The 27720-nt window shown below is 42.7% G+C and overlaps 1 protein-coding gene across 1 annotated transcript in view; it reads right to left on the bottom strand.

Moving 5' to 3' along the window:
• The window catches only part of LOC139447067 (uncharacterized), a 49292-nt gene that overhangs the window by 12075 nt on the left and 9497 nt on the right, over positions 1-27720 (bottom strand). The window contains exons 6-13 of the mRNA XM_071228222.1: positions 27362-27594; positions 24255-24305; positions 23413-23535; positions 21364-21537; positions 19986-20321; positions 14151-14483; positions 4907-5056; positions 2218-2556 (exon numbers count right to left, since the gene is read on the bottom strand). Of these exons, the coding sequence (XP_071084323.1) occupies positions 2218-2556; positions 4907-5056; positions 14151-14483; positions 19986-20321; positions 21364-21537; positions 23413-23535; positions 24255-24305; positions 27362-27594 (1739 nt within the window). The remainder of the gene's footprint in view (positions 1-2217; positions 2557-4906; positions 5057-14150; positions 14484-19985; positions 20322-21363; positions 21538-23412; positions 23536-24254; positions 24306-27361; positions 27595-27720) is intronic.

Below are 27720 nucleotides of genomic sequence, written 5' to 3'. Positions count from 1 at the left end.
TATTGTACCCATGTCGGAAATCGAACCCGGGTCTCTTGCGTGACGAGCGACCGCTTTAAACACTAGTCTACCACCATCCATAAAATACCCACCGACAAAGGAAATACGTTGGTTAATATATAAAGAATTACTCATATTCAAGAGATATTAGATTGGTTTGATGCACAAACGAACATACTGGTATGTTGTGAACCGACGCTAATGAACGCGTCACATGTGACGTCATAGATCCGTGACTCGAGATGCACCATTTGTCTCGTGCAGGATCAGCGTGTAAAGTTTGAAAATCACGTGATAGATTTCGTGATATGAATAAAGACATTCCGTGGTAACACTTGACTGATTGTTAGTTTTGTCATTAAGTGGTACACATTGGAAACATCTCTTCTTAACGTACATACTTCTCGATATGTATCTATGGTTCGCGTGTCTTTTGGCGGTGAGTATATAAGACAAAAAACGATAATAGTTTTGGCAGTTTAAACAGGAAAAACGATAATCATTTTGCTGCTAATGATGATGATGATTGTCATCGCTGTTACTGTTTTATTATTCAGTTGAAGTTGATACAACTTTCTTTTGTATATGTAATATGCAAAAGGAAAACCTTTCATGCTAGGTTACTGCCATAAACCTCCCAAAACGAAAAATAACCAACCGCTATCATCACAAAATGCCAAAAACATAAAGCGCCTTGTTCCATACTTAATTGTTTGTTAGTATGTCGTTTAACGCCGCACTCCAGCTACATGAGGGCGGTATGTAAATAATCGCGTCTGGACTAGACAATCCAGTGATTAACATCATGATCATCAATCTGCGCAATTGGGATCAATGACATGCATCAACCAAGACAGCGAGCCTGACCCCCCGATCCCGTTAGTCGCCTCTTACGAAAAGCATAGCTGCCTTACGACAAGCATGGATTCATGAAGACTAATTCTGACCCGAAAACATCATGGGATCTCCTGCTGAAGGATTGTTTGGACGTAATGTGATATTGTATAATTATCATCGTTATTGTGTCGGCGATGATGACGGTAACTGGCGATGTTGTTATTATCACCTGCATCATCATCTGCATCATCTAATATCGTCGAAGACGGCTATTATCATTACTTTTAACTTTTGATTGGCGTTCTAGAAGTTGGTGAGTACGTAAGAAAACGTACATATTTATGGGTAACTTCTGGGTTTTTGCATATAGCGACGGGGGAGAGGTTGTGTGTTATCGTTACATGGCGGCGCGGGATGCTGTTCATAATATCAATCACTGGTTTATTGGGATTTTGTAAAGGCCTATTGATATAGCTGGAATATTGAGCCCAACACACACACACACACACATACACACATACACACACATTCACATGTACATGCACGTCGCCATATAAGTGCAATAATCTTGAAACGACGTTAAACCCCATTTCACCTCACCTCACCACCTGATAGAGATGTCGTAGTTTTGGCGACTGTATTCAACTTCGTGGCGTTTTAAGAACGTTTGTAAAAAAACATTCAAATTGGAATTCACGTGCATACTATCTTTTGCCCAGCACTTACTATAGAAGGTGTCCAGTTTAACCCCATTTCATCTCACATAACATGTCCAAGTTCCTAACACGAAAAGACCGCCTCTGTGGTCAAGTGGTTGAGCGTTCGCCCGAAGATCGGGAGGTCCGGGGTTCGATCCCCGGCCGTGTCATACCAAAAGACATTAAAAGATGGTACTTGTTGACACCCTGTCTGGCGTTCGGCATTAAGGGGCTAAAACCAGGACTGGTTATCTCTGTCGATCGGTATACTGTGTCTGAGTGGGGTTAAACTACGGCATGGTATCTCAGTGTGCTGGCACCATATATAGTTCTGACTAGTACAAGCATCCATACGCACATGCATGCACGTCGCTGTGTAAGTGCAATAATCTTGGAAGTGACGTTAAACCCCTTTTCACCTCACCTAACACGCCAGAAATGAATACATCTCGAACTTGTGAAATAATACTGTATCTTTAACAAGGACCTTGTGTCAAGCGGACCAGGAAAGGCACGCTCCTAGCGTTATTAGATATAGTATTACTTACTTGATAATAAGATCGTACAGTAGTAACGTTTTTTGTTGACATTTGGTCAAAGCTTACAAGCCAGTGTTGGGAGACGAAGCGCCATGAATATTGCCCGGCACGGCTATCAGGTTAGAGAACCATAATGAACTTACAGATGACGCTCAGTGTTGACTGTGACTGTGTGAGGTACGGGATACCAGACGCCCCACAAATATAACGTCCTCCGTCAGCACACTTGAGGGTTGAAATCCATATCAGGATTTCTGCTTCGTATTTGGAGATAAACACTTCACTGAGAGCACGAGACTCGAGGTTGCTATCAATCCAGGCGACACTTCCGTTGCTGTGCACGTGCATGATGTCATATTCGTAACCGGATGTCGTCTGTCTCTTCACTGACAAGATGTCCCATGTTCCCCGGTGAAGCAGACGGCACGCGATGGCGGTGAGGCCTTCGTTCAGGGAGCCCGTTGACGTGCGCAGCGACAGGGCTACGATGTGAAACAGAATTTAATATGTTAGTGAATGAAAGTTGGGATGAGCTGTGACACGCAGAATTTCGGCTACATCACGCAATGTATCGTCTTTGGATATGCCAGTGTTTCAAAGCCAGAGCAACGATGCACTCCGGTGAGGCAAGACAATACACCATCAAACATTCCCAGTCGACCTCGGCCATCAAGTTCACGATGGCTTTAGAATTAAATGCGTTTTATACAAAATACAACACGTGTTTGATATTTCTAATTTCACAAATATACTGAACCGCAAAAGAAACGTCACCCCAAGTAACATTGCATGATAAGGTGTTTTTTAAATATCTGGGTTTCTAAAATTTAACATTACCTTGTCTGGAAAAATGAAATTTGATGACAATGAAACCGATCGCCCAAATGCATCACGTCAACGGCCATGGTAACCCGATGCACGTGAGTTCCGTGCAAATTGAAATGCACATGCGTTCCCCCATTTCTTGCTCTATAAAAATCCACCCAGATCGGATAACATTCATTCGTTATTGAATTGCTACCACATGCTAAGACAGACAAGAAATCAGCGACACAAAACCCTTGGACGATTGCAAACTGGACAATCCGCCCCGCAAGTAGCCAATGCATTTCAAGTCCACATAAGGACCATATACAGACTCCAGCAACGGTACCTGACCACCAACACTACACATGACCGACCATGTCAGGACCACCCGATGTCAGGATCGCTTTGTTACTTCTCGACAGACCATGGGGACACACCAGCGACACATTAGTGCGGACACCATGCTTCGACGATTGACGAGGAGACACATCCACTGTCACAGGTCACCCATTCTGACGCCATGTCATCGCCGGGACCGTCTTCAATGGGCACCACAGCACCAGCATTGGCGCCACCAGTAGCAGAGAAGAGTCCTCTTCTCAGACGTGAGCCGTTACTGTATCTCAACAGCAGATGGCAGTGAGTGAGTCTGGCGACGTCGTGGGAAACGTTATTCCTATGCTTGTCTTGTTGAGAGAGCCTCGTGGGGTGGTCCAAGCATCATGGTATGGAGTGGAATTGGTCTTGCACAGAGGGTCGGCCCTGTGGTCTTCCAGAACATCGGTCCGGGGAGAGGCAATGGTGTCCCAGCAGCTCGGTACATTGATCAAGTCTTGAGACCACACGCCATTCCTCATTTGGCACGTCGCCGTAACCACGAGTTTCAGCATGATAACGCCCGTGCCCACAGTGCGAGAGCAACAAGAGACTTCCTTCTGCAGAATGGAATCAGAACCATGCAGTGGCCTGCCCTCGGTCCCGATTTAAATCCCATTGAGCACCTTTGGGACGAGATTCAAAGACGACTGAATGACGTCCGACCAAGGCCGTCAACTGCAGCTGAACTGCGTCAGGCGTTCCTCAGAGTGTGGGCTCAACCACCTCATCCATTCCATGTATCGACGTTGCACGGCAGTCTTCAATGCACATGGCGGACACACGAGATACTGACCTGTGATGCCATTTTCTCAGAGACTAGTGTTGTGTTTCGCTTTAAGAACATTTGACACTTTAATTTCAACCTTGATGATCAGTTTTGACAATTTATATCTTTTTAATATGTCTCAAAGTATGTTTACAGTTTTTCGACAAAGACGGTTTCTCATATATCTATCCACGGTGACGTTTCTTTTGCGGTTAAGTACATAATCGTATAATGGAAAACAGTTAATCATATAACTTAACACGGGTCACGGACATAGTAGACATTGTAAGTGTTAGTATAAGAATACATTTAGTGGTAGTAGTAGTAGTAGTAGTAGTAGTAGTAGTAGTAGTAGTACAAATAGTAGGACTAGTAGTAATAACACAAGCAGTGTGGTAGAAGTAGAGCTGGTTGAACACGGAATATTAGTAAGAACGGGAACGCATTTCTTTTTACATTACATGTAGGCTATAATTAAAATCATCAATAAAAATGACAATTGAAGAAATGCTGTAAAACGATTTTTTTTTTTTTTTTTGCTCTATACAATGAAACTAGAAACAAATTCAAATAATTGCTTTCCTATAAATCTCCCCGCGGGGATTCCGAGTTATAACAGGCTCCCAGCAACATGAGTAGTGAGAGGCCACCAACTGGCTCGTGTGGTCAGCTCGGTGAATTGGTTCACTGCGTGTCACCGTGCCCCGAGGACGGGGACCGTTGTTCATAATATCAATCATGCGGATTGCTAGACTGTCCGCCGTCATGTCGCTGAAATGTTGCTTGCTGGACATCAAACAAAAATGTCAAACATTGAACACCTCCCAGCACAGGCGGGAAACCGCGAAAACATGTATTTGTGAACGATGACACGAGCTTACCAACTTGGCCGCACTGTCCACTGCTCGGATCAAAACAGAGTTCGTCTGGACATTGTCCAACAGAGGGGTCAGAGTTGATGCACACGATGGACTTGCTGCAGGAGTATGGGTGGCGTAAGCTGCCGTTGACCGTCAGACCACAGATGTCATCTGGAAGGAGAAGAAGTCATAGTGGTTAGTGGAACGATTGGTTGAATGATTGTTTGGATGATTGAGCGATCGGTTGGGTGATGGATTGAATGATTGGTTAATAGAATGATATGTTGGGGATTGATTGAATGATTGGTTGATGGAACAATTAGTTGATTTTTAAACGATTGGTGGTGTGAGTGATTGAACGATTGGTTGAGGGAGTGATTGAACGATTGGTTGAGGGAGTGATTGAACGATTGGTTGATGGAGTGATTGAACGATTGGTAGAGTGATTGACAGAAAGATTGGTTGAGTCGTTCAAAGATTGGGTAAGGGAGTGATTGAACGATTGTGTGAGGGAGCGATTGAACGATTGGCTGAGTGATTGATTGGTTCGTTGACGACCGGTCAGTTGATTGAACGTTAAGTGAAATGACCGTATGGTTAATCAACGAATTAGTGACTGACTGATTGATGGTTGCCATCGACACCGGGGCAGAAATAACTAAACGATTGGTTGTTTATAGATCGTTTGGCTGATTGTATCCATTTTTGGGGGGACCGAATCTATATCTGAGGTGCGATGCGTTAAAGCTTTACCCGATAGGCTTGCCCCCCGTCCAGCATCCATGCCAGACATGAGATTTGGGTTTCACTTATTTCTATTCATCAGTATATATTGAACGACGAAGTAAACATATTACCGTGATTCTGCAAGTATTCATCCTCGTATGAGAAGGATAAAGCTAAAGAGGTAGATACGTCCTCCATCAAGACATGTGTCACGTGCATCACGTTCATTGATCACATGCATAACACGCTTTGATCACACGTGCACCGACTCCCAGAGAAAACTGATTAGGTATGTATAATTAGTTTATGATAAGGAAGAGAACTGATGGATGTCACCTGCTTTATTACGAAGAACACAACATAACAACAACTACCCGATGAAGAAGTAAGCATATACTCTCAAACGTTTTGTTCCTCATAATAAAGAAGTTGACATCCATAAATTCTCTTCCTTATGTGTATCACTTCTAAATGCCTTTCAAAGACTAGTTTATGATAGTTAATAGTGTTTGAAGCTGCATCAGTTGATGGTGCATTGTTGATACAGCGTAAATACATCCCCACATCCTCAATATCACCACTCTGCTTCTTATCCTCCTCCTCCTCCTGATTCCTCAACATCGTCATTTTCTGCCTTTCATCATCGCGATCGTCTTTCGGCTTCTTCCGTATCTTTTACTGATAATGTACTCCGAGACGACACCTCTCTAACGCGGGGATCTAAGGACATCCCGCGAGGTGGTCGCGTCAGGTGTACTTTCTAATCAGAAAATCAGCGTGGAGGCTAAATCCTCGATAGGAGAGCGAGAAGCATTCGTGTGGGATTTCTGTATCTCCAAAACGAACTAGAACGATAAGTTACGAAAGTAGATAGTACAGAGACGCCATTATATTGTTGTGGATATTTCATACATCAAAAGGGAGTACCATTGAAGCATATTTGTCTTCTGAGTGAGTTTTGTATTTGTACAAGTCAAAATTCCCGCATCAAAGAGGAGGGACAAGGAACCCGAACTGTTTTAGTAAGCTGGCAGCTGATTGGTTCAAGAACCCGGGAATCTTTCTTGTAGATCAGACGGTCAAAGTTCACTCAGAGTTCACGTGACGCTACGGTCTGTGGAAGTTCTCTCAACTCTTTATGTCGTGACGTATCGTATCTCAGTTCAAGGTATAAATTTAATTACACTGGGTGCGGACAAAGTATGTGTCGATTATGATTGCGATGTAGGAAATTGTACGAGCGCTTCTTCAAGATAACTTTATGACCTGCTATAAATAAAATAGTGAGTGAGTGAGTGAGTACGGTTTTACGCCGATTTTAGCCTTATTCCAGCAATAGCACTGCGGGGGACACCAGAAATGGACTTCACACATTGTACCCATGTCGGGAATCGAACCCGGGTCTTCGGCGTGACGAGCGAACGCTTTAACCACTAGGCTACCCGACCGCCCCATAAATAAAATAGCACCTGATACTTAAAAAACATACAAGATATTCACCAAAATCAAATGTTGGTTGTATCAGTTGGTGGATAACTGCAGCATCACTTTGGCAACAGCTGGTCGAGCAGATGTTTGATCACTAGTGTTGATATCTGCCGTGTACCTACCGGCATGTCTGTTAAAGAAGTCCTTAAATTGTGTAATTTAAAGTATTTGGGTGTTGCAGTTAAACTTATACCTGACGCTCGTCGGTCTCGCTATTACTTTGAAGCGAAATAAACATTTTTGTTGGTGGTGTTGGTGTTCTTAAATACATTTATTGCATTTAAAGCCTCGGGCTCAAGTAAATAAGAGTCACATAAGCGTACAGAATTTTACATATTCGGTTAAATCATATTTTTACAGGTCGTTTCTAGGAGAGATTAGCATGCAAAATAAAATCAGTTAAATATGAAAGCATGGTCTTTTGAGTGAGTGAGTAAGTGAATGAGTTAGCAACATTCAAGCAATATCACGGCGGGGGACGCCAGAAACGTGGGAATCGAACCCGGGTCTTCGGCGTGACGAGCGAACGCTTTAACCACCAGGCTACCCCACTGCCCCTGAATCATCTTTTGAAGAGAGACGAGATAGGAAGATGTTCTGGCTGCTGATGAGGAAGTCATCGTATGCCGTGTATGATAATGCATATAATTGGACTACGGCTATTTAACGAGGAAATATTGACGACATATTGTCAATAATCTCGTGTTTAGCACATGATGTATTATTAATGATAAGATGAACAATAACAACAATCCACTTACTAAATACAGACAATGAGGCTTACTGTCATCTGTGGTCAAGTAACTGACCCGGTATATCATGCGTCTGCAGCGGCACTGTGGGCAAAGCTAATCGCATGTCATTACCCCGTTCAATGAATGAGCGTGCATAGATATATATTAGCCTATCGCCTTGGTGGTATTACCACGCCCGTTACAATAAGGCCATGATTAGCTATCCTCTTAAACATTTGTTTATATGTATGCTTCTAATTTGTTTCTTTGTTGTTTAACGCCACACTCAGCAATATTCCAGCTATATGACGTCGGTCTGTAAACAGGATAATGAATTGACAGGAGACGATACGTTAAGTATATTTTCAACAACAACAACAACAAACAACTTCTATTTCCCTTCAAGTGTCATTTAGATGTGAAATATCATCTACAAGTTCTTGTTACATGTGGTGTCACACGAAGCACATTAGCGCAGCCCTAAATATGTTTACACAGTGATGTTTATCGTAAATTGTGAAAATATGTCATATTAAAAAATATAATACTCATGTACAGTCCGTTTGACTCCAAATGAGAGCGATGAATTGCAAAATAACTCAAAATCCAGAAAACATCAATACGGTACTTGACCATGAATACCCTGTACCCAACAAAATCTGAATTTTGTTTATTTTAAGACCCATGACGGATGAAGTTCTTTAAGAGACTATCATGTAATTTTGTATAGAAATGTGTACATGACACGTAAGGGGGACAAACCGTGGAAGGCACAGCACAAGCACTGCACGTTCTGTGGTAGGGGAAATGACAGCGCGTTAGAGGGGTCGTCTCGTGATAATTTCAGTCGCAATCTGACTCGCTCATGCCATAGATCTCGTCGTGGGAACTGCTGGTGCCTGAACCGACTGCCACTATTATAGGTTGGACTGTTGCTGGCCGTAGTCCATCTCGTGACCAATAACGTGGCTCTATCTCGTCAACGACTGTGGCCAAACAACGTCTCCATGTTTCTACTGTTACCCGACCAAAGGATTCCTTTACGAGTTGTTCAACGTCTCGTAATTTGAACGTTGTGTTCGATCGTCCAACGTCACCCTTGACGATGCCCCATACCAACACGATTGGATTCAGGTCGCAGTGATAAGGTGGCAGTCGTAAGACAGCGTGACCCTGACCCTTGATGTAACTGTCAACTTTATACACGGGGTCAGGTTTCATAGTTTTGATGATATCATAGAGCTGTGGTTTCGTCGCTCGAGAAGGAAAGGTAATGTTCCTCCGTTGCAGCCAAGTAACCATGTCTTCTTTACGGTTATTAGAGGTTGGAGTCTTGCTTTCTGGATCCTGCACACTATGATACGGTGCATTGTCCATGACAATGAGAGACTTGGTAGGCAAAGCAGGGACTAATTTATCTTTCACCCACTCCAGAAATACATTGCCGTTCGTTTCACCACTGGGTACCCACTGACTGCTGGCTGTGTGTGACGCATTTACCCATGTCTCATCTAAGACGACGGGCTCATATCCTTCTTCACGTTCACGCCTTCTGCTTGATAGTACGAAGGTAATGATTTCGGAGACGGACAATGTCAGCCCGTTCACACAACACAGCCCTATTTTCTCCAGTAATCTTTTTGTAATTGTAACCAAATGTATGCAACAGCTGCCATAGTTTGTACTTTGTAACACGTATATCATGGTCAGTTTCAAGATGTATCTTCAAAATTCTTAGGGACAGGTACTTATTTTCTGAGTGCAGTTTAACAATTGCACGTCTGACTTGATCCCTCGGTAAACTGTCTCATTTATCAACCTTGCGTGGTTTTGACATGTTCCCTACCTCCTTGGCCAGACTATTTGTATCTCGTCGACTAACAACATTTTTCAGTTTCTGAGGGGACATACCAAGAGCTTTTGAAGATCGTTTCAAGAATTTATTAATTGCATAAGAGCTTTGCTCTTTCTGCTTCACTTCTAAAGAAATCATACACATTCAACATCAACTGTTTAACATCTGCTGAGTAGCGCATCTTGTCATTGAATGAAAACGGTCACTGTGTAGCACGTGCAGACCATGCTTGCGCTGTTCCATCCACGATTTGTCCCCCTACGTGTCATGTACACACTTCTATACATAATTAACTGATAGTTTCTTAAAGAACTTCACCCGTCATGGGTCTTGAAATAAACAAAATTCAGATTTTGTTGGGTACAGGGTATTCATGGTCAAATACCGCATTGATGTTTTATACACTTTTCTGGATTTCGAGTTATTTTGCAATTCATCGTTCTCATTTGGAGTCAAACTGACTGTACCTAATGATTCCTATTACAGGAAGTACATGTTCTGCCCTCACGTGGTAAATATTTTCCCATCATACCTTCTCTATCACTAGTTCTCAGCTTCATGGGGAGTATACAACTTATGCTGCCAGTAAAGCGTATTCAATACAAGTGTATTAGCTGAAGCTGAAAATGGCTGAACGGTAAAAGATTGTTATATTTAAACGTTGGTATATTTTTAATGAGATGGTATGAATTCTTTTTACACTACTTTTTCATCTTAATAACATGTTATTTTTATGTTTTAATTAGTCTGTCATAACCCCAAATCGGTGGCTCTTAAATAAACTCTCTCTCTCTCTCTGTATAATTAAGATCAGATAAATTCAGACGTTTGGACTAATAAGTGAAATAATTAATCAACTCGGATAAAAAAAACTAGCTTAACACTGCACGTAAACAACAATAGGATAGAATGTTGTTTCATTTTCTACCCGTTTATATTTAATGAACCATTTGATCATGAAAACAACTTAAATTTTCTCAACTCAGCTTCATACGAAAATATTGAGGTTTTTTCAATTAACGTGTTTGTATTTAATTGTGAACATATTGCCAGAGATGTCTGGATTTTGGTCAAAAAATGACAGGGTGGCAGAAAGTTGACATCACAGAGAGATAGGCGCTAGGTATACCTTTAGCATCACCTCTACAGCAAGAACAAGATTATGATATAATGTGTTCACTGGAGATACGTCATTGAGACATGTACTTAAACTATTTCATTTGTGATTTATGGTATCTGACAAAATGTCCTGCTGACGAATGGGGTGAGACCATGTTTCTCCAAATAACCCAGCACGTGCCCCACGCCGTGGTCGGACGATTCGATTCGGACGAAAGGGGAGCGAGCCTCGCTTCACGGTTTTGCATCCTCGCACAATCCGCAGCACGTTCGTGGCCCACGTGATGTAAGTCAGTCAGATTTTATGGTTTCTTATAAATGGGCTGCTGACGAATGGGGTGAGGCCGTTTTTCTCAAATAATCCAGCACATGCTCCACGGCTAGGTCGGACGATTCGATTCGGACGAAAGGGGAGAGAGCCTCGGTTCACGGTTTTGCATCTTTGCGCAATCGGCTGCGCGTTCGTGGCCCACGTGGTGTAATTCAGTTAAAGCGCCCCTTCAACCCGTCCATCTGGACTTTATTTCTCACAATCGGCTGCGACTCGAGCGTTTAAACTCCATGTCACCCTTCCAATACGCCAAACTGTACATACACTCGATATACTAAAACTGTCTCCACTCAAGCAAAGTCATTTTTTATATCGTTCCCTTTTTCAAACACTCATATCCAACCTGTGATAGATTGAATGTACGAACAAACATCACCGCGGAAGGATTCAATTGTCAAAATACACATACCCATTGACTCAGTTGATGGAGTTAGACAGTCAGATTACATCGCCTCTTTCCGTCCTCCCAAAGCTCTCATAGTCACAGGCATCTATACATTTGTACGTCTCGCAAGATATTGATTTCACATGCGTGTTGAGAATTCCGAGTCAACGAGTTGTGTCACTTTCATGAAGAAAGAATGTGTATATCTCATGGGGCTTCTTGGACAAAAAAGTTCCCTGTAGTCAATGGGTGTTCACCCGTGTGCATTAAGGGTCAGAGACGGTTCCAGGTATACTCATTCGTGTTGCTCCGCGGTGACTAATTCTAGGACTGAAAATAGTACAACATGCATGTTTCCGATGGGTAGTCAACCCATTTGTTTGTTTATTGTTTAAAACCGCATTCAGCAATATTTCAGCTGTATGACGGCAGTCTTTCAATAATCGTGTCTGGACCAGCCAATCCAGAGATTGATATCATGAGCATCGATCCACGCAATTTGGATACAACTCCTCGGTACTGCTGCGTGTGACTATAGTCCGTTTGCCGTAAAATCGTATCGATGAAATGCAAAAAAGATATTAAACCGAAAGCAAAAATTCGTCTTAAATGGCATGGAAATTATTTATTTGTCCATACCACCTCGTCACCATAAGTTTAGACATTGTTATTGAAACTGTTGTTTAACAAGCTATCATGTAATTGTTGGAACTTCAACCCCGTTTGACCTCACCGCCTCACCGCCTAAACATAACAGCTGAAGGGCATCGCAGGGGTAGTCTCAAAACGCCTATTCTGAAATATTTTCATTGTCACTGTCACTGTTACTGTCAACTAAAATAATAATTTGACTGAGAGTTGCATGAACCGCCTCTAATGCATTATGAATTCCGGTCTCCATTTTGTCAGTGCACACCCTCCGACATGCAATAATCGTAAACGTGAAATACCAAGGTTTCCAAATCATCTTTGAATTTCATCATGTACCGTATTGTAATTATATATTGAGCTCGTTCTTATTATTTTCTTATTTGCATTTGAAATAAGCCGAATAGCAATACCAAGAACATCACTAGCATTGCTTTGAGAATAGTTTACAGATTCCCATTGTATATTCCGTTTAATAACTACTACAGAAAGATACGCCTCTAATTTAGACTTTTCATTTGACAGGATTTTATTACAATTTCAAGCGCGAATGTAAGGCTGTTCAGTTTACAGTGTAGACCCCCTTGTAACAACAGGCAATGACAATGAGAGTAACTTTGTTAAACAACTTTTTCTCTACTTCATGACAATATCTGAAATTATAGTGACGAGTTGTATGGACAAATGAATAACTTTCATGCCATTTAATACGAACTGTTGCTTTAGGGTTTATATTTATTTTGCATTTCATCGGTACGATATTGCAGCAAACGGACAATACATGGGGATTGATTCAAGGTTGATTCCCAATCTTGTCATTTCTTCGGTATTGTGGGTTCCCCGTATCGCATACGGTTTTTCGGGGTAGAATAGATCTATGGGACCCAAAAGGTGTCTGCACTTAGAGAACCCGGAGAATAGGTCCCCAGTATGCCATACGTGACGCTTCTCGCGATCCTGAGGTAGACTAGGTCCCCAGTTCCACATGCGTTTTACCCCTTCGGGATTTCGGGGCAGTATAGCCATGTGTTACACTCATTCGGGATTCTGCGGTAGAACAGGCCGTTTTTTAACTGATTTCTGTCTTAGCTCCTTGCCAGGCGTTTCCAAAATACATAATTTGCATTCATCTTGCATTATGTTACTATAATACACCCCCTTCCCTACCCCACCCAACACCAACATACACACACACACGCACGCACGCACCTCACTTTTTCCACAAAGCTGCATCCGCGTTCATCAAAGGCATTACGGTGTATGGACAATCAGATCACGTTTTCACATCGTATTTCAACTTTCTAACACAACATTAGTTCACATTGTTGTGACAACGGCCATGGTAGTCCTCAGAAGAACGTTGCAAATAATATTGTCACAACGTACAATACAACGTTCCCACAAAAGTAAAATGCAACATTCCCACAACGTAAAATACGACATTCCCACGACGTAAAATACATCATTCCCGCGACGTAAAATACAACCTTCCCACACCGTAAGATACAACATTCCCACGACGTAAAATACAACATTCAGACGACGTAAAATACAACATTCCCACAACATATAAGATACAACCTTCCCGCAAAGTAAAATACGACATCACCACGACGTAAAGTATAACGTTCCTACAACGTACAATACAACGTTCCCACAACATAAGATACATCGTTCCCGCAACGTAACTTCAGCGTTACCATAACATGTGAGAACGTGAAAATGACGTATCACAACGTCAGCCTACAACTTTGCGACAACGTAAATTGGACTTGCAACAGAATAACGTTGCATGGACGTAATATCATGACGTTGTTGCAACGTAAACCTAACGTTGCCACAACGTTCAGACAAAATGATATTGTTATCTAGATTTCTTTCTACGTCCAACAAACTAGTCTAGTCTCAGACTGATATGTAGGATTAAACAGCCCTCGGACAAACATCAGATATGTCAGAAATGATATGACGTATATTACCTGGCAGTACCGCCAGGGCGGCTGCGGTGGATACGTCATGACCGCGTGGCAGCAGACGACTGTTTTCTATCATACAGCGAATAACAGTTCCATTGGCTTCTAACGTAGGGGAGAAACCAATCAGCTGGGCTGTGGCCGTCACGTGACATTCCCGGCGGTCGTAGGTCACGTGAGCCGGAAGTGTGGTGAAATGAGGTGAAGACTTGGACTTCATTTGGAGATACAGAAAGCCTTCTGGGTAACCCACATTCCCCACGCACGTGATCGGTTCTTTGATTTTACGGTTTGCAATCAACTCAACCGGTAGACTAAGATGCGGCTTCGTGGGTATGTCTGTCAGGAGAAAAATGCAATGTTACAATCGGTAAAGTATAGTCATAGGGGTAGGCTCTACCAATTCCTGTTCCTGTTAATTGAATTAAAGTTAATCCAACACTATGTTTTCACTCACTAACCCATCAAATCCAACTCACTCACTCACTCACTCACTCACGCACGCACGCACGCACGCACGCACTCACTCACTCACTCACCCGTGAAGATCCGGGGTAGAATAGGTCTTCAGCAACCCATCCAATGTCTACCTAATGACAAACCTAACATTCAGTCAAGTGTTACCACAGTGTCTTTATTCTTATCACGATATCCTGCATGCTTGCCGTAAGAGGCGACTAACGGGATCGGGAGGTCAGGCTGGCTGAATAGGTTGGTGCATGTCATCGTATTCCAATTGCATGGATCGATGCTCATGATGTCAAACACTGGACTGTCTGGTCCAGACTCGATTATTGACAGACCGCCGTCAAATAGCTGGAATATAACTGAGTGCGGCGTTAAACAACACTCACTCTTACGTACGATGCTCACAATACTTACTTACGATCTCTAACTGCCCATGCGCAGCGTACGTGTTCTCGGAAGTGAACAACGTACATGCGTAGTTCCCTTCGTCACTGCACGCGACCTTCTTGAATGTCAAGGTCAAAACTACCCCCTCATCTTTGGCGTCCACCGTGACATTCAAACTGGATTTGATGTCCTCTTTAGTAATTGTGTAACTCCCATTGGGGTAGAGAGTGATGGTTGGGACCGCCTCGGACGGTGTATTGTGTATAACGAGGAGGTAGTTCCAAGCGGTAACAAATCTCACTGCGCATGTCAGTGTAGCGTCATCAGCACCCAAGGATGTCCTCGTGTTGCTCATGTGGATACCTGAAAATAAAAGAAACTTGTTCCATTATTAAATCATATATTGATAAATTATTTGCTCTTCGTATTTTGTTCAAAGGTAAGGTTTTTTTTCTTTCGCGGCGCACTCCGTATTTAAGCTATATGATGGCGGTGTAACTATTCGAGTCTGGGCCAGGTGAACGAATAATTGATATCATGTGCATCTTTCCACGCCGTCGGGGTACGTTGACACGAAATCGTCCAAGCCATCGAACCTGACCACCCCGATCCTTCTAGTCGCCTCTTTCCACCAGCGACTGCTGCTTGATAATCAATGCTAAACCGGATTACGTGTACTGGGTACGGCATGCATGGGTTGAACAGGCTCTCAGTCAAAGCGTGAGTGAGTGAGTGAGTGAGTATGGTTTTACGCCGCTTTTAGCAATATTCCAGCAATATCACGGTGGGGGACACCACAAATGGGCTTCACACATTGTACCCATGTCGGGAATCGAACCCGGGTCTTCGGCGTGACGAGCGAACGCTTTAACCACTAGGCTACCCGACCGCCCCGCCCTCAATGAAAGCGTGAAAATAACATTAAATAATAATAATAATAACACGAATTCCAAATATTTTAACATATGTTGACGGCTAATTAAAGGAAGTGCTATCAGTCAAGGTATAGTACAGTAAGGATATGTCACCCGCAAAATTTATTTCACACTGATGGCGACGAGGCCGCAAATGACTCGTTCCATGAACGTTTGTTTCTTTTGACACGATAAGTATGATCCACGATGCTCGGATCCTCGCAGAACAAAGGGACATAACTCTGCTCAACTAATCACTGTTCTGTTGAGACAGTTATAAAACTACGAATATATGATCTCATAACTATTATATGTAATTATACATACAAATATGTTCGCTGAAACCTTTCTTGGTTTGCTTGTAATACCTGTTATATACTACTCAATATTTGATAGGGGTAATAAGATATGTCACTTGACATATTAGGAAAGTCTGTTTTGTGTAACATATGAAAAAAACACATATCCCTATTGAAAGTGGAATAGTATATATTATGAATGAATGTACTATGTGACAGTGTACTTGGGGTAGCTGTCGTCGTTACAACACGCGCGGTAGTTGTCGTTCCTGCAGATGATGATGTTGACACAGATGTTGTTATCGCGTTTGGTGAAGATGCATCCGTGGTGATGGCGGTCGATGGTGAAGAAGCCGGTTTGCTGGATGTCGCTGAGATGTCGGCAGTTGATGTTGGTGCTGGAATGAGACAATGGAATGATGTCATGGCCCCAGGGGGAAGTTTGCTACGCAAGATATCTAACATTGTTGACAACGCGCCAGGTGTTACGTGGTTTACGCCATCGGCGGCAACTTCCAAGCTACATCACGACAACCTTGTGAAATGGGGTTTAACGTCGTGTCCAAGATCATTGAACTTGAATATAGCAAAGGCCGCGGGTGTGCGTGTCACGTACCTGTACCACTGTCACAAACTTGCACCACTGTCACATTCTTATACCACTGTCACATACTTATGCCACTGTCACATACTTATACCACTGTCACGTTCTTACACCACTGTCACGTTCTAACACCAATGTCACATATTTATACCACAGTCACATTCTTATACCACTGTCACGTTCTTATACCACTGTCACGTTCTTACACCACTGTCACGTTCTAACACCAATGTCACATATTTATACCACAGTCACATTCTTATACCACTGTCACATTCTTATACCACTGTCACGTTCTTATACCACTGTCACATACTTATGCCACTGTCACATACTTATGCCACTGTCACGTTCTTATACCACTGTCACATGCTTATACCACTGTCACGTTCTTATACCACTGTCACATACTTATACCACTGTCACGTTCTTATACCACTGTCACATATTTCTGCCACTGTCACGTTCTTATACCACTGTCACACACTTAAATCACCGTCACGTTCTTACACCATTTCTTCGGGATTTCGGGGTATTGTGGGTTCCCCGTATCGCATACGGGTTTTTCGGGGAAGTTTGCTACGCAAGATATCTAACATTGTTGACAACGCGCCAGGTGTTACGTGGTTTACGCCATCGGCGGCAACTTCCAAGCTACATCACGACAACCTTGTGAAATGGGGTTTAACGTCGTGTCCAAGATCATTGAACTTGAATATAGCAAAGGCCGCGGGTGTGCGTGTCACGTACCTGTACCACTGTCACAAACTTGCACCACTGTCACATTCTTATACCACTGTCACATACTTATGCCACTGTCACATACTTATACCACTGTCACGTTCTTACACCACTGTCACGTTCTAACACCAATGTCACATATTTATACCACAGTCACATTCTTATACCACTGTCACGTTCTTATACCACTGTCACGTTCTTACACCACTGTCACGTTCTAACACCAATGTCACATATTTATACCACAGTCACATTCTTATACCACTGTCACATTCTTATACCACTGTCACGTTCTTATACCACTGTCACATACTTATGCCACTGTCACATACTTATGCCACTGTCACGTTCTTATACCACTGTCACATGCTTATACCACTGTCACGTTCTTATACCACTGTCACATACTTATACCACTGTCACGTTCTTATACCACTGTCACATATTTCTGCCACTGTCACGTTCTTATACCACTGTCACACACTTAAATCACCGTCACGTTCTTACACCATTTCTTCGGGATTTCGGGGTATTGTGGGTTCCCCGTATCGCATACGGGTTTTTCGGGGTAGAATAGATCTATGGGACCCAATAGGTGTCTGCACTTAGGGAATCCGGAGAATAGGTCCCCAGTATCCCATACGTGACGCTTCTCGCGATCCCGAGGTAGACTAGGTCCCCAGTTTCACATGCGTTTTACCCCTTCGGGATTTCGGGACAGAATAGCCATGCGTTTCACCCATTTGGGATTCTGAAGTAGAACATACCTTTTTCGACCTGATTTCTGTCTTAGCTCCATGCCAGGTGTTTCCAAAATACATAATTTGCATTTATCTTGCATTTTGTTACTATAATACACCCCCTTCCCTACCCCACCAAACACCAACACACACGCACGAACGTACGCACGCACGCACGCACGCACCTCACGTTTTCCACAAAGCTGTATCCGCGTTCATCAAAGGCATTACGGTGTATAGACAATCAGATCACGTTTTCACATCGTATTTCAACTTTCTAACACAACATTAGTTCACATTGTCGTGACAACGGCCATGGTAGTCCCCGGAAGAACGTTGCATATAATATTGTCACAACGTACAATACAACGTTCCCACAAAAGTAAAATGCAACATTCCCACAACGTAAACTACAATATTCCCACAACGTAAAATACAACATTCCCGCGACGTAAAATACAACATTCCCGCAACGTAAAATACAACCTTCCCGCAACGTAAAATACAACGTTCCCACGTTGTAAAATACAACGTTCCGATAAAATAAGATACAACGTCCCCGCAACGTAACTTCAGCGTATTAGAACGTGAAAATGACGTATCACAACGTCAGACTACAACGTTGCGACAACGTAAATTGGACTTGCAATAAAAAAACGTTGCATGGACGTAATATCATGACATTGTGACAACGTAAACCTAACGTTGCCACGACGTTCTGACAAAGTGAAACTGTTATCTATATTTACTCTTCGTCCAACAAACTAGTCTAGTCTCAGACTGACGTCTAGGATTAAACAGCCCTCGGACAAACATCAGATATGTCAGAAATGATATGACGTATATTACCTGGCAGTACCGCCATGACGGCTGCGGTGGATACGCCATGACCGCGTGGCAGCAGACGACTGTTTTCTATCATACAGCGAATAACAGTTCCATTGGCTTCTAACGTAGGGGAGAAACCAATCAGCTGGGCTGTGGCCGTCACGTGACATTCCCGGCGGTCGTAGGTCACATGCGCCGGAAGTGTGGTGAAATGAGGTGAAGACTTGGACTTCATTTGGAGATACAGGAAGCCTTCTGGATAACCCACATTCCCCACGCACGTGATTGGTTCTTTGATTTTACGGTTTGCAATCAACTCAACCGGGAGACTAAGATGCGGCCTCGAGGGTATGTCTGTCAGGAGAAAAATGAAATGTTACAATCGGTTAAGTATAGTCATAGGGGTAGGCTCTACCAATTCCTGTTCCTGTAAATTGAATTTAAGTTAATCCAACACTATGTTTTCACTCACTCACCCATCAAATCCAACTCACTCACTCACTCACTCACTCACCCTTTAAGATCCGGAGTAGAATAGGTCTTCAGCAACCCATCCAATGTCCACCAATTAATGACAAAACTTTATTCTTATCCCGATATCCTGCATGCTTGCCGTAAAAGGCGTCTCTGCTCGTCGTAAGAGGCGACTAACGGGTTCGGGTGGCCAGGCTCGCTGACGTGGTTCATGCATGTCATCGTATTCCAATTGCGTGAATCGATGCCCATGATGTCAATCTTTGGGTTGTCTGGTCCAGACTCGATTATTGACAGACCGCCGTCATATTGCTTGAATATAACTGAGTGCGGCGTTAAACAACACTCACTCACTCCCTCTTACGTACGATGCTCACAATACTTACTTACGATCTCTAACTGCCCATGCGCAGCGTACGTGTTCTCAGAAGTGAACAACGTACATGCGTAGTTCCCTTCGTCACTGCACGCGACCTTCTTGAATGTCAAGGTCAAAACTACCCCCTCATCTTTGGCGTCCACCGTGACATTCAAACTGGATTTGATGTCCTCTTTAGTAATTGTGTAACTCCCATTGGGGTAGAGAGTGATGGTTGGGACCGCCTCGGACGGTGTATTGTGTATAACGAGGAGGTAGTTCCAAGCGGTAACAAATCTCACTGCGCATGTCAGTGTAGCGTCATCAGCACCCAAGGATGTCCTCGTGTTGCTCATGTGGATACCTGAAAATAAAAGAAACTTGTTCCATTATTAAATCATATATTGATAAATTATTTGCTCTTCGTATTTTGTACAAAGGTAAGGTTTTTTTCTTTCGCGGCGCACTCCGTATTTAAGCTATATGATGGCGGTGTAACTATTCGAGTCTGGACCAGGTGAACGAATAATTGATATCATGTGCATCTTTCCACGCCGTCGGGGTACGTTGACACGAAATCGTCCAAGCCATCGAACCTGACCACCCCGATCCTTCTAGTCGCCTCTTTCCACCAGCGACTGCTGCTTGATAATCAATGCTAAACCGGATTACGTGTACTGGGTACGGCATGCATGGGTTGAACAGGCTCTCAGTGAAAGCGTGAGTGAGTGAGTGAGGTTTTACGCCGCTTTTAGCCATATTCCAGCAATATCACGGCGGGGAACACCAGAAATGGGCTTCACACATTGTACCCATTTCGGGAATCTTCGGCGTGACGAGCGAACGCTTTAACCACTAGGCTACCCGACCGCCCCGCCCTCAATGAAAGCGTGAAAATAACATTAAATAATAATACTAATAACACGAATTCCAAATATTTTAACATATGTTGACGGCTAATTAAAGGAAGTGCTATAGTACAGTAAGGATATGTCACCCGCAAAATTTATTTCACACTGATGGCGACGAGGCCGCAAATGACTCGTTCCATGAACGTTTGTTTCTTTTGACACGATAAGTATGATCCACGATGATCGGATCCTCGCAGAACTAAGGGACATAACTCTGCTCAACTAATCACTGTTCTGTTGGGACAGTCATAAAACTACGAATATATGATCTCATAACTATTATCTGTAATTATACATACAAATATGTTTGCTGAAACCTTTCTTGGTTTGCTTGTAATACCTGTTACATACTACTCAATATTTGATAGGGGTAATAAGATATGTCACTTGACATATTAGGAAAATCTGTTTTGTGTAACATATGAAGAAAACACACATCCCTATTGAAAGTGGAATAGTATATATTATGAATGAATGTACTATGTGACAGTGTACTTGGGGTAGCTGTCGTCGTTACAACACGCGCGGTAGTTGTCGTTCCTGCAGATGATGATGTTGACACAGATGTTGTTATCGCGTTTGGTGAAGATGCATCCGTGGTGATGGCGGTCGATGGTGAAGAAGCCGGTTTGCTGGATGTCGCTGAGATGTCGGTAGTTGATGTAGGTGCTGGAATGAGACAATGGAATGATGTCATGACCCCAGGGGGAAGTTTGCTACGCAAGATATCTAACGTTGTTGACAACGCGCCAGGTGTTACGTGGTTTACGCCATCGGCGGCAACTTCAAAGCTACATCACGACAACCTTGTGAAATGGGGTTTAACGTCGTGTCCAAGATCATTGAACTTGAATATAGCAAAGGCCGCGGGTGTGCGTGTCACGTACCTGTACCACTGTCACAAACTTGCACCACTGTCACATTCTTATACCACTGTCACATACTTATGCCACTGCCACATACTTATGCCATTGTCACAAATTTATACCACAGTAACATTCTTATACAACTGTCACATACTTATACCACTGTCACATACTTATGCCACTGTCACATACTTATACCAGAGTCACGTTCTTATACCACTGTCACATGCTTATACCACTGTCACGTTCTTATACCACTGTCACATACTTATACCACTGTCACGTTCTTATACCACTGTCACATACTTCTGCCACTGTCACGTTCTTATACCACTGTCACACACTTAAATCACTGTCACGTTCTTATATCACTGTCACATACTGAGGCCACTGTCACGTTCTTATACCACTGTCACATACTGACACCACTGTCACGTTCTTATACCACTGTCACATATTTAAACCACTGTCACGTTCTTATACAACTGTCACATACTTATACCACTGTCACGTTCTTATACCACTGTCACGTTCTTATACCACTGTCACATATTTAAACCACTGTCACGTTCTTATACCACTGTCACATACTTATACCACTGTCACGTTCTTATACCACTGTCACATACTTATATCACTGTCACATACTTACACCACTGTCACGTTCTTATACCACTGTCACATATTTATACAACCGTCACATTCTTATACAACTGTCACATACATATACCACTGTCACATACTTATACCACTGTCACATACTTATGCCACTGTCACGTTCTTATACCACTGTCACATATTTATACCACTGTCTCATATTTATACCCCTGTCACATTCTTATACCACTGTCACGTTCTTATACCACTGTCATATATTTACACCACTGTCACGTACTTATACCACTGTCACATACTTACACCACTGTCACGTTCTTATACCACTGTCACATACTTATCCCACTGTCACGTTCTTATACCACTGTCACATACTTATGCCACTGTCACATACTTATACCACTGTCACGTTCTTATACCACTGTCACATACTTATCCCACTGTCACGTTCTTATACCAGTGTCACATACTTATGCCACTGTCACATACTTATACCACTGTCACGTTCTTATACCACTGTCTCATATTTATACCCCTGTCACGTTCTTATACCACTGTCACGTTCTTATACCACTGTCACATATTTACACCACTGTCACGTACTTATACCACTGTCACGTTCTGATAGCACTGTCACATACTTACACCACTGTCACGTTCTTATACCACTGTCACATACTTATCCCACTGTCACGTTCTTATACCAGTGTCACATACTTATGCCACTGTCACGTTCTTACACCACTGTCACGTTCTTATACCACTGTCACATACTGACACCACAGTCACGTTCTTATACCAGTGTCACATACTTATGCCACTGTCACGTTCTTATACCACTGTCACGTTCTTATACCACTGTCACGTTGTTATACTCATGTACCAACACCATGGCCACTGTCACACACACACATAGCACTGTCACAGGACTAATACATGTTCACCATGGCCACGTCGATAGTTCGTTTCCATTACAGATGGAAGAGGAAATACATCATCCTGTATATTTCTGATTCAGAAGGGGAATTATTTCTAAAGTGAGTTAATTAGTCTTCTAACTTACAGAATGGCCGATGCGTCGTTACTGATGTAGTCGTCGTTGTTGGTGTTGCGCCTGATGGTTTTGTTTTCGCGGTCGGCTCGTGTGTATTGCGTGTCTTCGACAACGGGTTTTGACTTGAAGTTTCTGAACGGAAGAACGTGAGAAAGAAAATGAAAATGTCAATGTTTGTACCAGGGATAAAGTTTCTGATATGTGACGTGTTCGTGATATCAACATGACATTCTTTCACAAGATAAATCAAAGATGGTTGACAACTGATTTTAACAGAGTGCTAAAATATACTCTCCGTAGAAGGAAACGCATAGGTATAACCAACAAAGTCCAGGCTAGTGTAACAGGTGTTATTGTGACGAGATCTTACGACCTCGCGGTATCCCGTCCCTACAACAACCAGGCGTCTGACAGTGCCCGCCCCTACACACCACACATCTGTGCTGGTTTCTAAACATACTGCCGTGACCGTCAGTGGCACCGGATTCATTCCAATTGAGCTCCTGTTGGGTCAGCGAGACAGACGTTTACGTCAGCATTACCCAGGCATCCTTTAGCCAGGGAATCTGCAGCATTTGCGCCGAGCTCTTCAGTGCGACGGGGCTGCCAATCAACAAGACGTCAGGGGGTGGGGGTGTCGTACCGTCATTTATGCCAGTCGTGGACACACACGGTCCAACCGTTTCATGCAAAGACTTCTCCGTTAACATTTGATGAACGCCGTTTCACATGTCCCACGAATTGAATTAAAACCTTGGAGCTTTCACAGAATGGATCTCTTAAAACCACACATACGGTTTGGCTTTTTTGGTTGGAGTATACTTAAAAGTGTAAATAAAGCATGACATTACCTTTTTCAGGGGTGGTGTTGGCGACAGACACATCGGCACCAGCTGTCGTTCCTGGCAAAGAAAACAACTTGATAATTACAGAAAACATTCCTTCATGTTAATAAATGTCACATCTAAAGGATTTGTTGAACGGAAGGTATATATATATATATATATATATATATATATATATATATATATATATATATATATATATATATATATATATATATATATACACATGGAAATTAGTTAAGCAACACCCGTATATTCTCAGACCGGGCAAATTTAATGAGCTAGTGCATGAACTGTGTAAAAGATTTCCATGGCAAATAAATTATACTACTCAAAAGAAGTTTAAGAACACCCACATTTTCCATAAGACTACAGTAAATCTGTCTTTGCTGGTGGGTATTGCAACACACAGCCTTTCAATTGTGGGCGTTCTTTAACTTGTTTTGAGTAGTATATTTAGTGAAAAGAAAGGGTTGAGGAGGATCATAGCCAAGCTTACCATAAAATAATGTGGGTGTTTTAGATGTTGCAGATTTGGAAAATGACTTAATTTCATCCAAAAAATTACGAATGTCACTTTTGTTGCACAGACTATACTATAGGTTCCATACACAATATTCCAGATATAATGACGGCGGTCTGTAAATAATCGAGTCTGGACAAGTGATCCAGTCATTGACATCATCTGCATCGATCCACGCAATTGGGAAACGATGACATGCATCAACCAAGTCAGTTAGCCTGACCACCCGATCCCGTCAGTCGCCTCTTACGACAAGCATAGTCCCCTTTTACAGCAAGCATGGGTTACTGAAGGCCTTTTCTACTCCGGATCTTCACGGTTCTATCCTGCTCTTATTTCGTCAAGGGGTGTTGTTCACATACCTGTACGTTCTAACTGGTATTTATTACAAATACGTTACTTTAGGGCTTCAAACCTTTGAATATCGATCAATGGGTTCCTTTGAGCTAACACGTCATCATAATGGCGTAAAAAAAATACTGTTAAAAGCAACCCAGAGACCCAGTTAAAAAAATAGTACGCATAGAGATGCTTGTAGCACTGCGCACCCTGGTTGTAAACGAAAGTATGACAATTCCGCGAAGTAAAATGGCAGGTGGGTGTTATTTATAGAGCTTTTGAAGGATAAAATCGGGTTCATGCGCTAACATCTGTTCAAGGAACATATCCTAGTTTCATATTACAGTTCATGTCTTATTTAAACATTGTCAGATCCCAAACTATATCACTTTCTACGCCGACCTGAGGAGAATAAGAAATCTGAAAGGGCCGTCGGTGGATATAGATAAATCGAAATAGATCGCGTTAAAAAATCCTCGCTTCACATCAAACAAGCAAATATGGCATCATTATCGGCAGGAACCCATGTCTTTGGGGGATCACTGCATCACGTAACTTCACGATAGCAAACGGAATGAGGTTAGGCTGAAATTAGGTTAAATCTGTAAAAACAAACTCGAGTAGTCGAGCGTTTCATAGACTGACGATGGGAATGTTAAACATCAACTGAAAAAAACGTTCTGCCGTAATGATGTCAACTGCCGGACAGAAGAACGTATTCATCAATGTTTGATGGTGGGTAAAAATAAAACAAACAATAAATGGTAATTCGATAGTGCTGTGTTTGATATCCGTTTCCTCGTTGTGTTGTGGACCTTAAGTTTGCAGTGTTGTAGTCTTGTAATGTTTTGCTAACGTTTGTAATGTCTTGGTTCAAACCCAATTTTCAAGTGTATACTTTGTTTTGCCAGATACTTTAGCGCATACCAACGGTACTTCGAACTGTATACATTTGTATCACATAGTAATATGGAACGAACTCTCGACTCGATAGGAGATTCGAAATCTGCGGATCCTGGTGCCGCCTGACATAGCCACTAGCGGCAACATGCGATGTTAAGAAAAAACTTAATTATCAGGCACTAAAATGAATGTGCCTGTGTTGGACAAAATGTGTAAATTTGTCTAACTTATTGACTTATATGTTTTAGATAAGGTGTCATAAAATTCATGTCTTTTCATTGTTTACGCCAAAGTTGTTTTTGTTTTAAATCAAAGAGCAGTTTTAAGATAATAGTAATCTGTGCATTTATAGTGCGTCAAATTCCATTCACCATGTGGATAACCATCTTATCCTACCGGGTACCCATCCACTGCCGGATGAGGGGTGGTCGGGTAGCCTAGTGGTTAAAGCGTTCACTCGCCGAAGACCCGGGTTCGATTTCCGACATGGGTACAATGTGTGAAGCCCATTTCTGGTGTCCCCCGACGTGATATTGCTGGCATATTGCTAAAAGCGGCGTAAAACTATACACACTCACTCACTCACCCACTGCAGGATGAACAGAGGCACTTTCGAACGAAAGTCACTTGCCCAAGGTGCTTCAGTATGGGGCAGCCCCCGAGGCCACAGAATCTCTCAAGTGTTCACCCAACCTACTAGTCTCCGTGACCAACGTTGCTTAACTTCACCTGAATTGAGACCTGTACGCTGTGCACGGGACCACGTGCCACCACCATCCTGTGCCTACATCATGTGCCACGATACGCCAGTCCGACCTTCTACCATATTTACAGTAATGAATTGCTCATAGACGGACACAAAAGAAATTCACAATAGGAATGCTGTTGGGTCATGTTATCATCAGAACACACTTACGTGAGAATTTCTGGCTCTGACCAGAAACACAGGATTTCAATTTCAAAACGCATTTGTTTCAGGAGTTACTAGTATATCAAAATTGTAGTTTCACTCGAATTAAATGTTGTGGAAAGAATAATTATGACTTGATAGTCATTAATTACATTTTGAGATGCATAGGAACTGATTCAGAAATGCATAAAAGGATTTCCAATATGTCAGCCGTGGCAGCCAGTACCGATATCTGATCGGAACCACAAACTATGAGACAAACAAATATGTTTAGCTATATCTCGTTTATGCAGGAAATCCAGTTCTTTATTTTAATGAAACCTGTTACCAAATTATTTATCTCAAGTATTCTTGGAACTAATGGTCCGCCCCTTAACGGCGCAGGTACCAATACCAACTTGAACAAGACGTGGTACGGACGCCATCCATAGTTCTTACCTCTTGCAGTGGAATATTCCGGCTTTGAGGGCAGCGCGTCCAGAATGATGTTGTACAAGTCCACGGTGATGCAGTCTGCGCACACGATGAAGTCTCCAATAGCAAAGGCCGTCACATCCTGGTAAGCCACGGTCTTCGCCGAGTCGGAGATGGTGCGCCGGATGATCTCACCATCTTTTACAAGTCCCGTGTCCAGTAGGATAAGATCCGTGTCGGTCTGGATACTGCCTGGACTGGAACCACAGACGCCATTAAGGCGAAAGTTTCATGTGAAAGTGTTATGGTACATTGTTGCCTTAAGTTTGTTTGTTTGTTGTTTCACGTTTCACGCCGCATTCAGTAACATTCCAGCTATGTGA

Source organism: Haliotis cracherodii, unplaced genomic scaffold (assembly GCF_022045235.1).
Source record: "Haliotis cracherodii isolate W230 unplaced genomic scaffold, xgHalCrac1.p SCAF_7, whole genome shotgun sequence".
Lineage (NCBI taxonomy): Eukaryota > Metazoa > Mollusca > Gastropoda > Lepetellida > Haliotidae > Haliotis > Haliotis cracherodii.
Note: the sequence above shows the minus strand (reverse complement) of the source record. Positions and strands in the feature narration are given on the sequence as shown.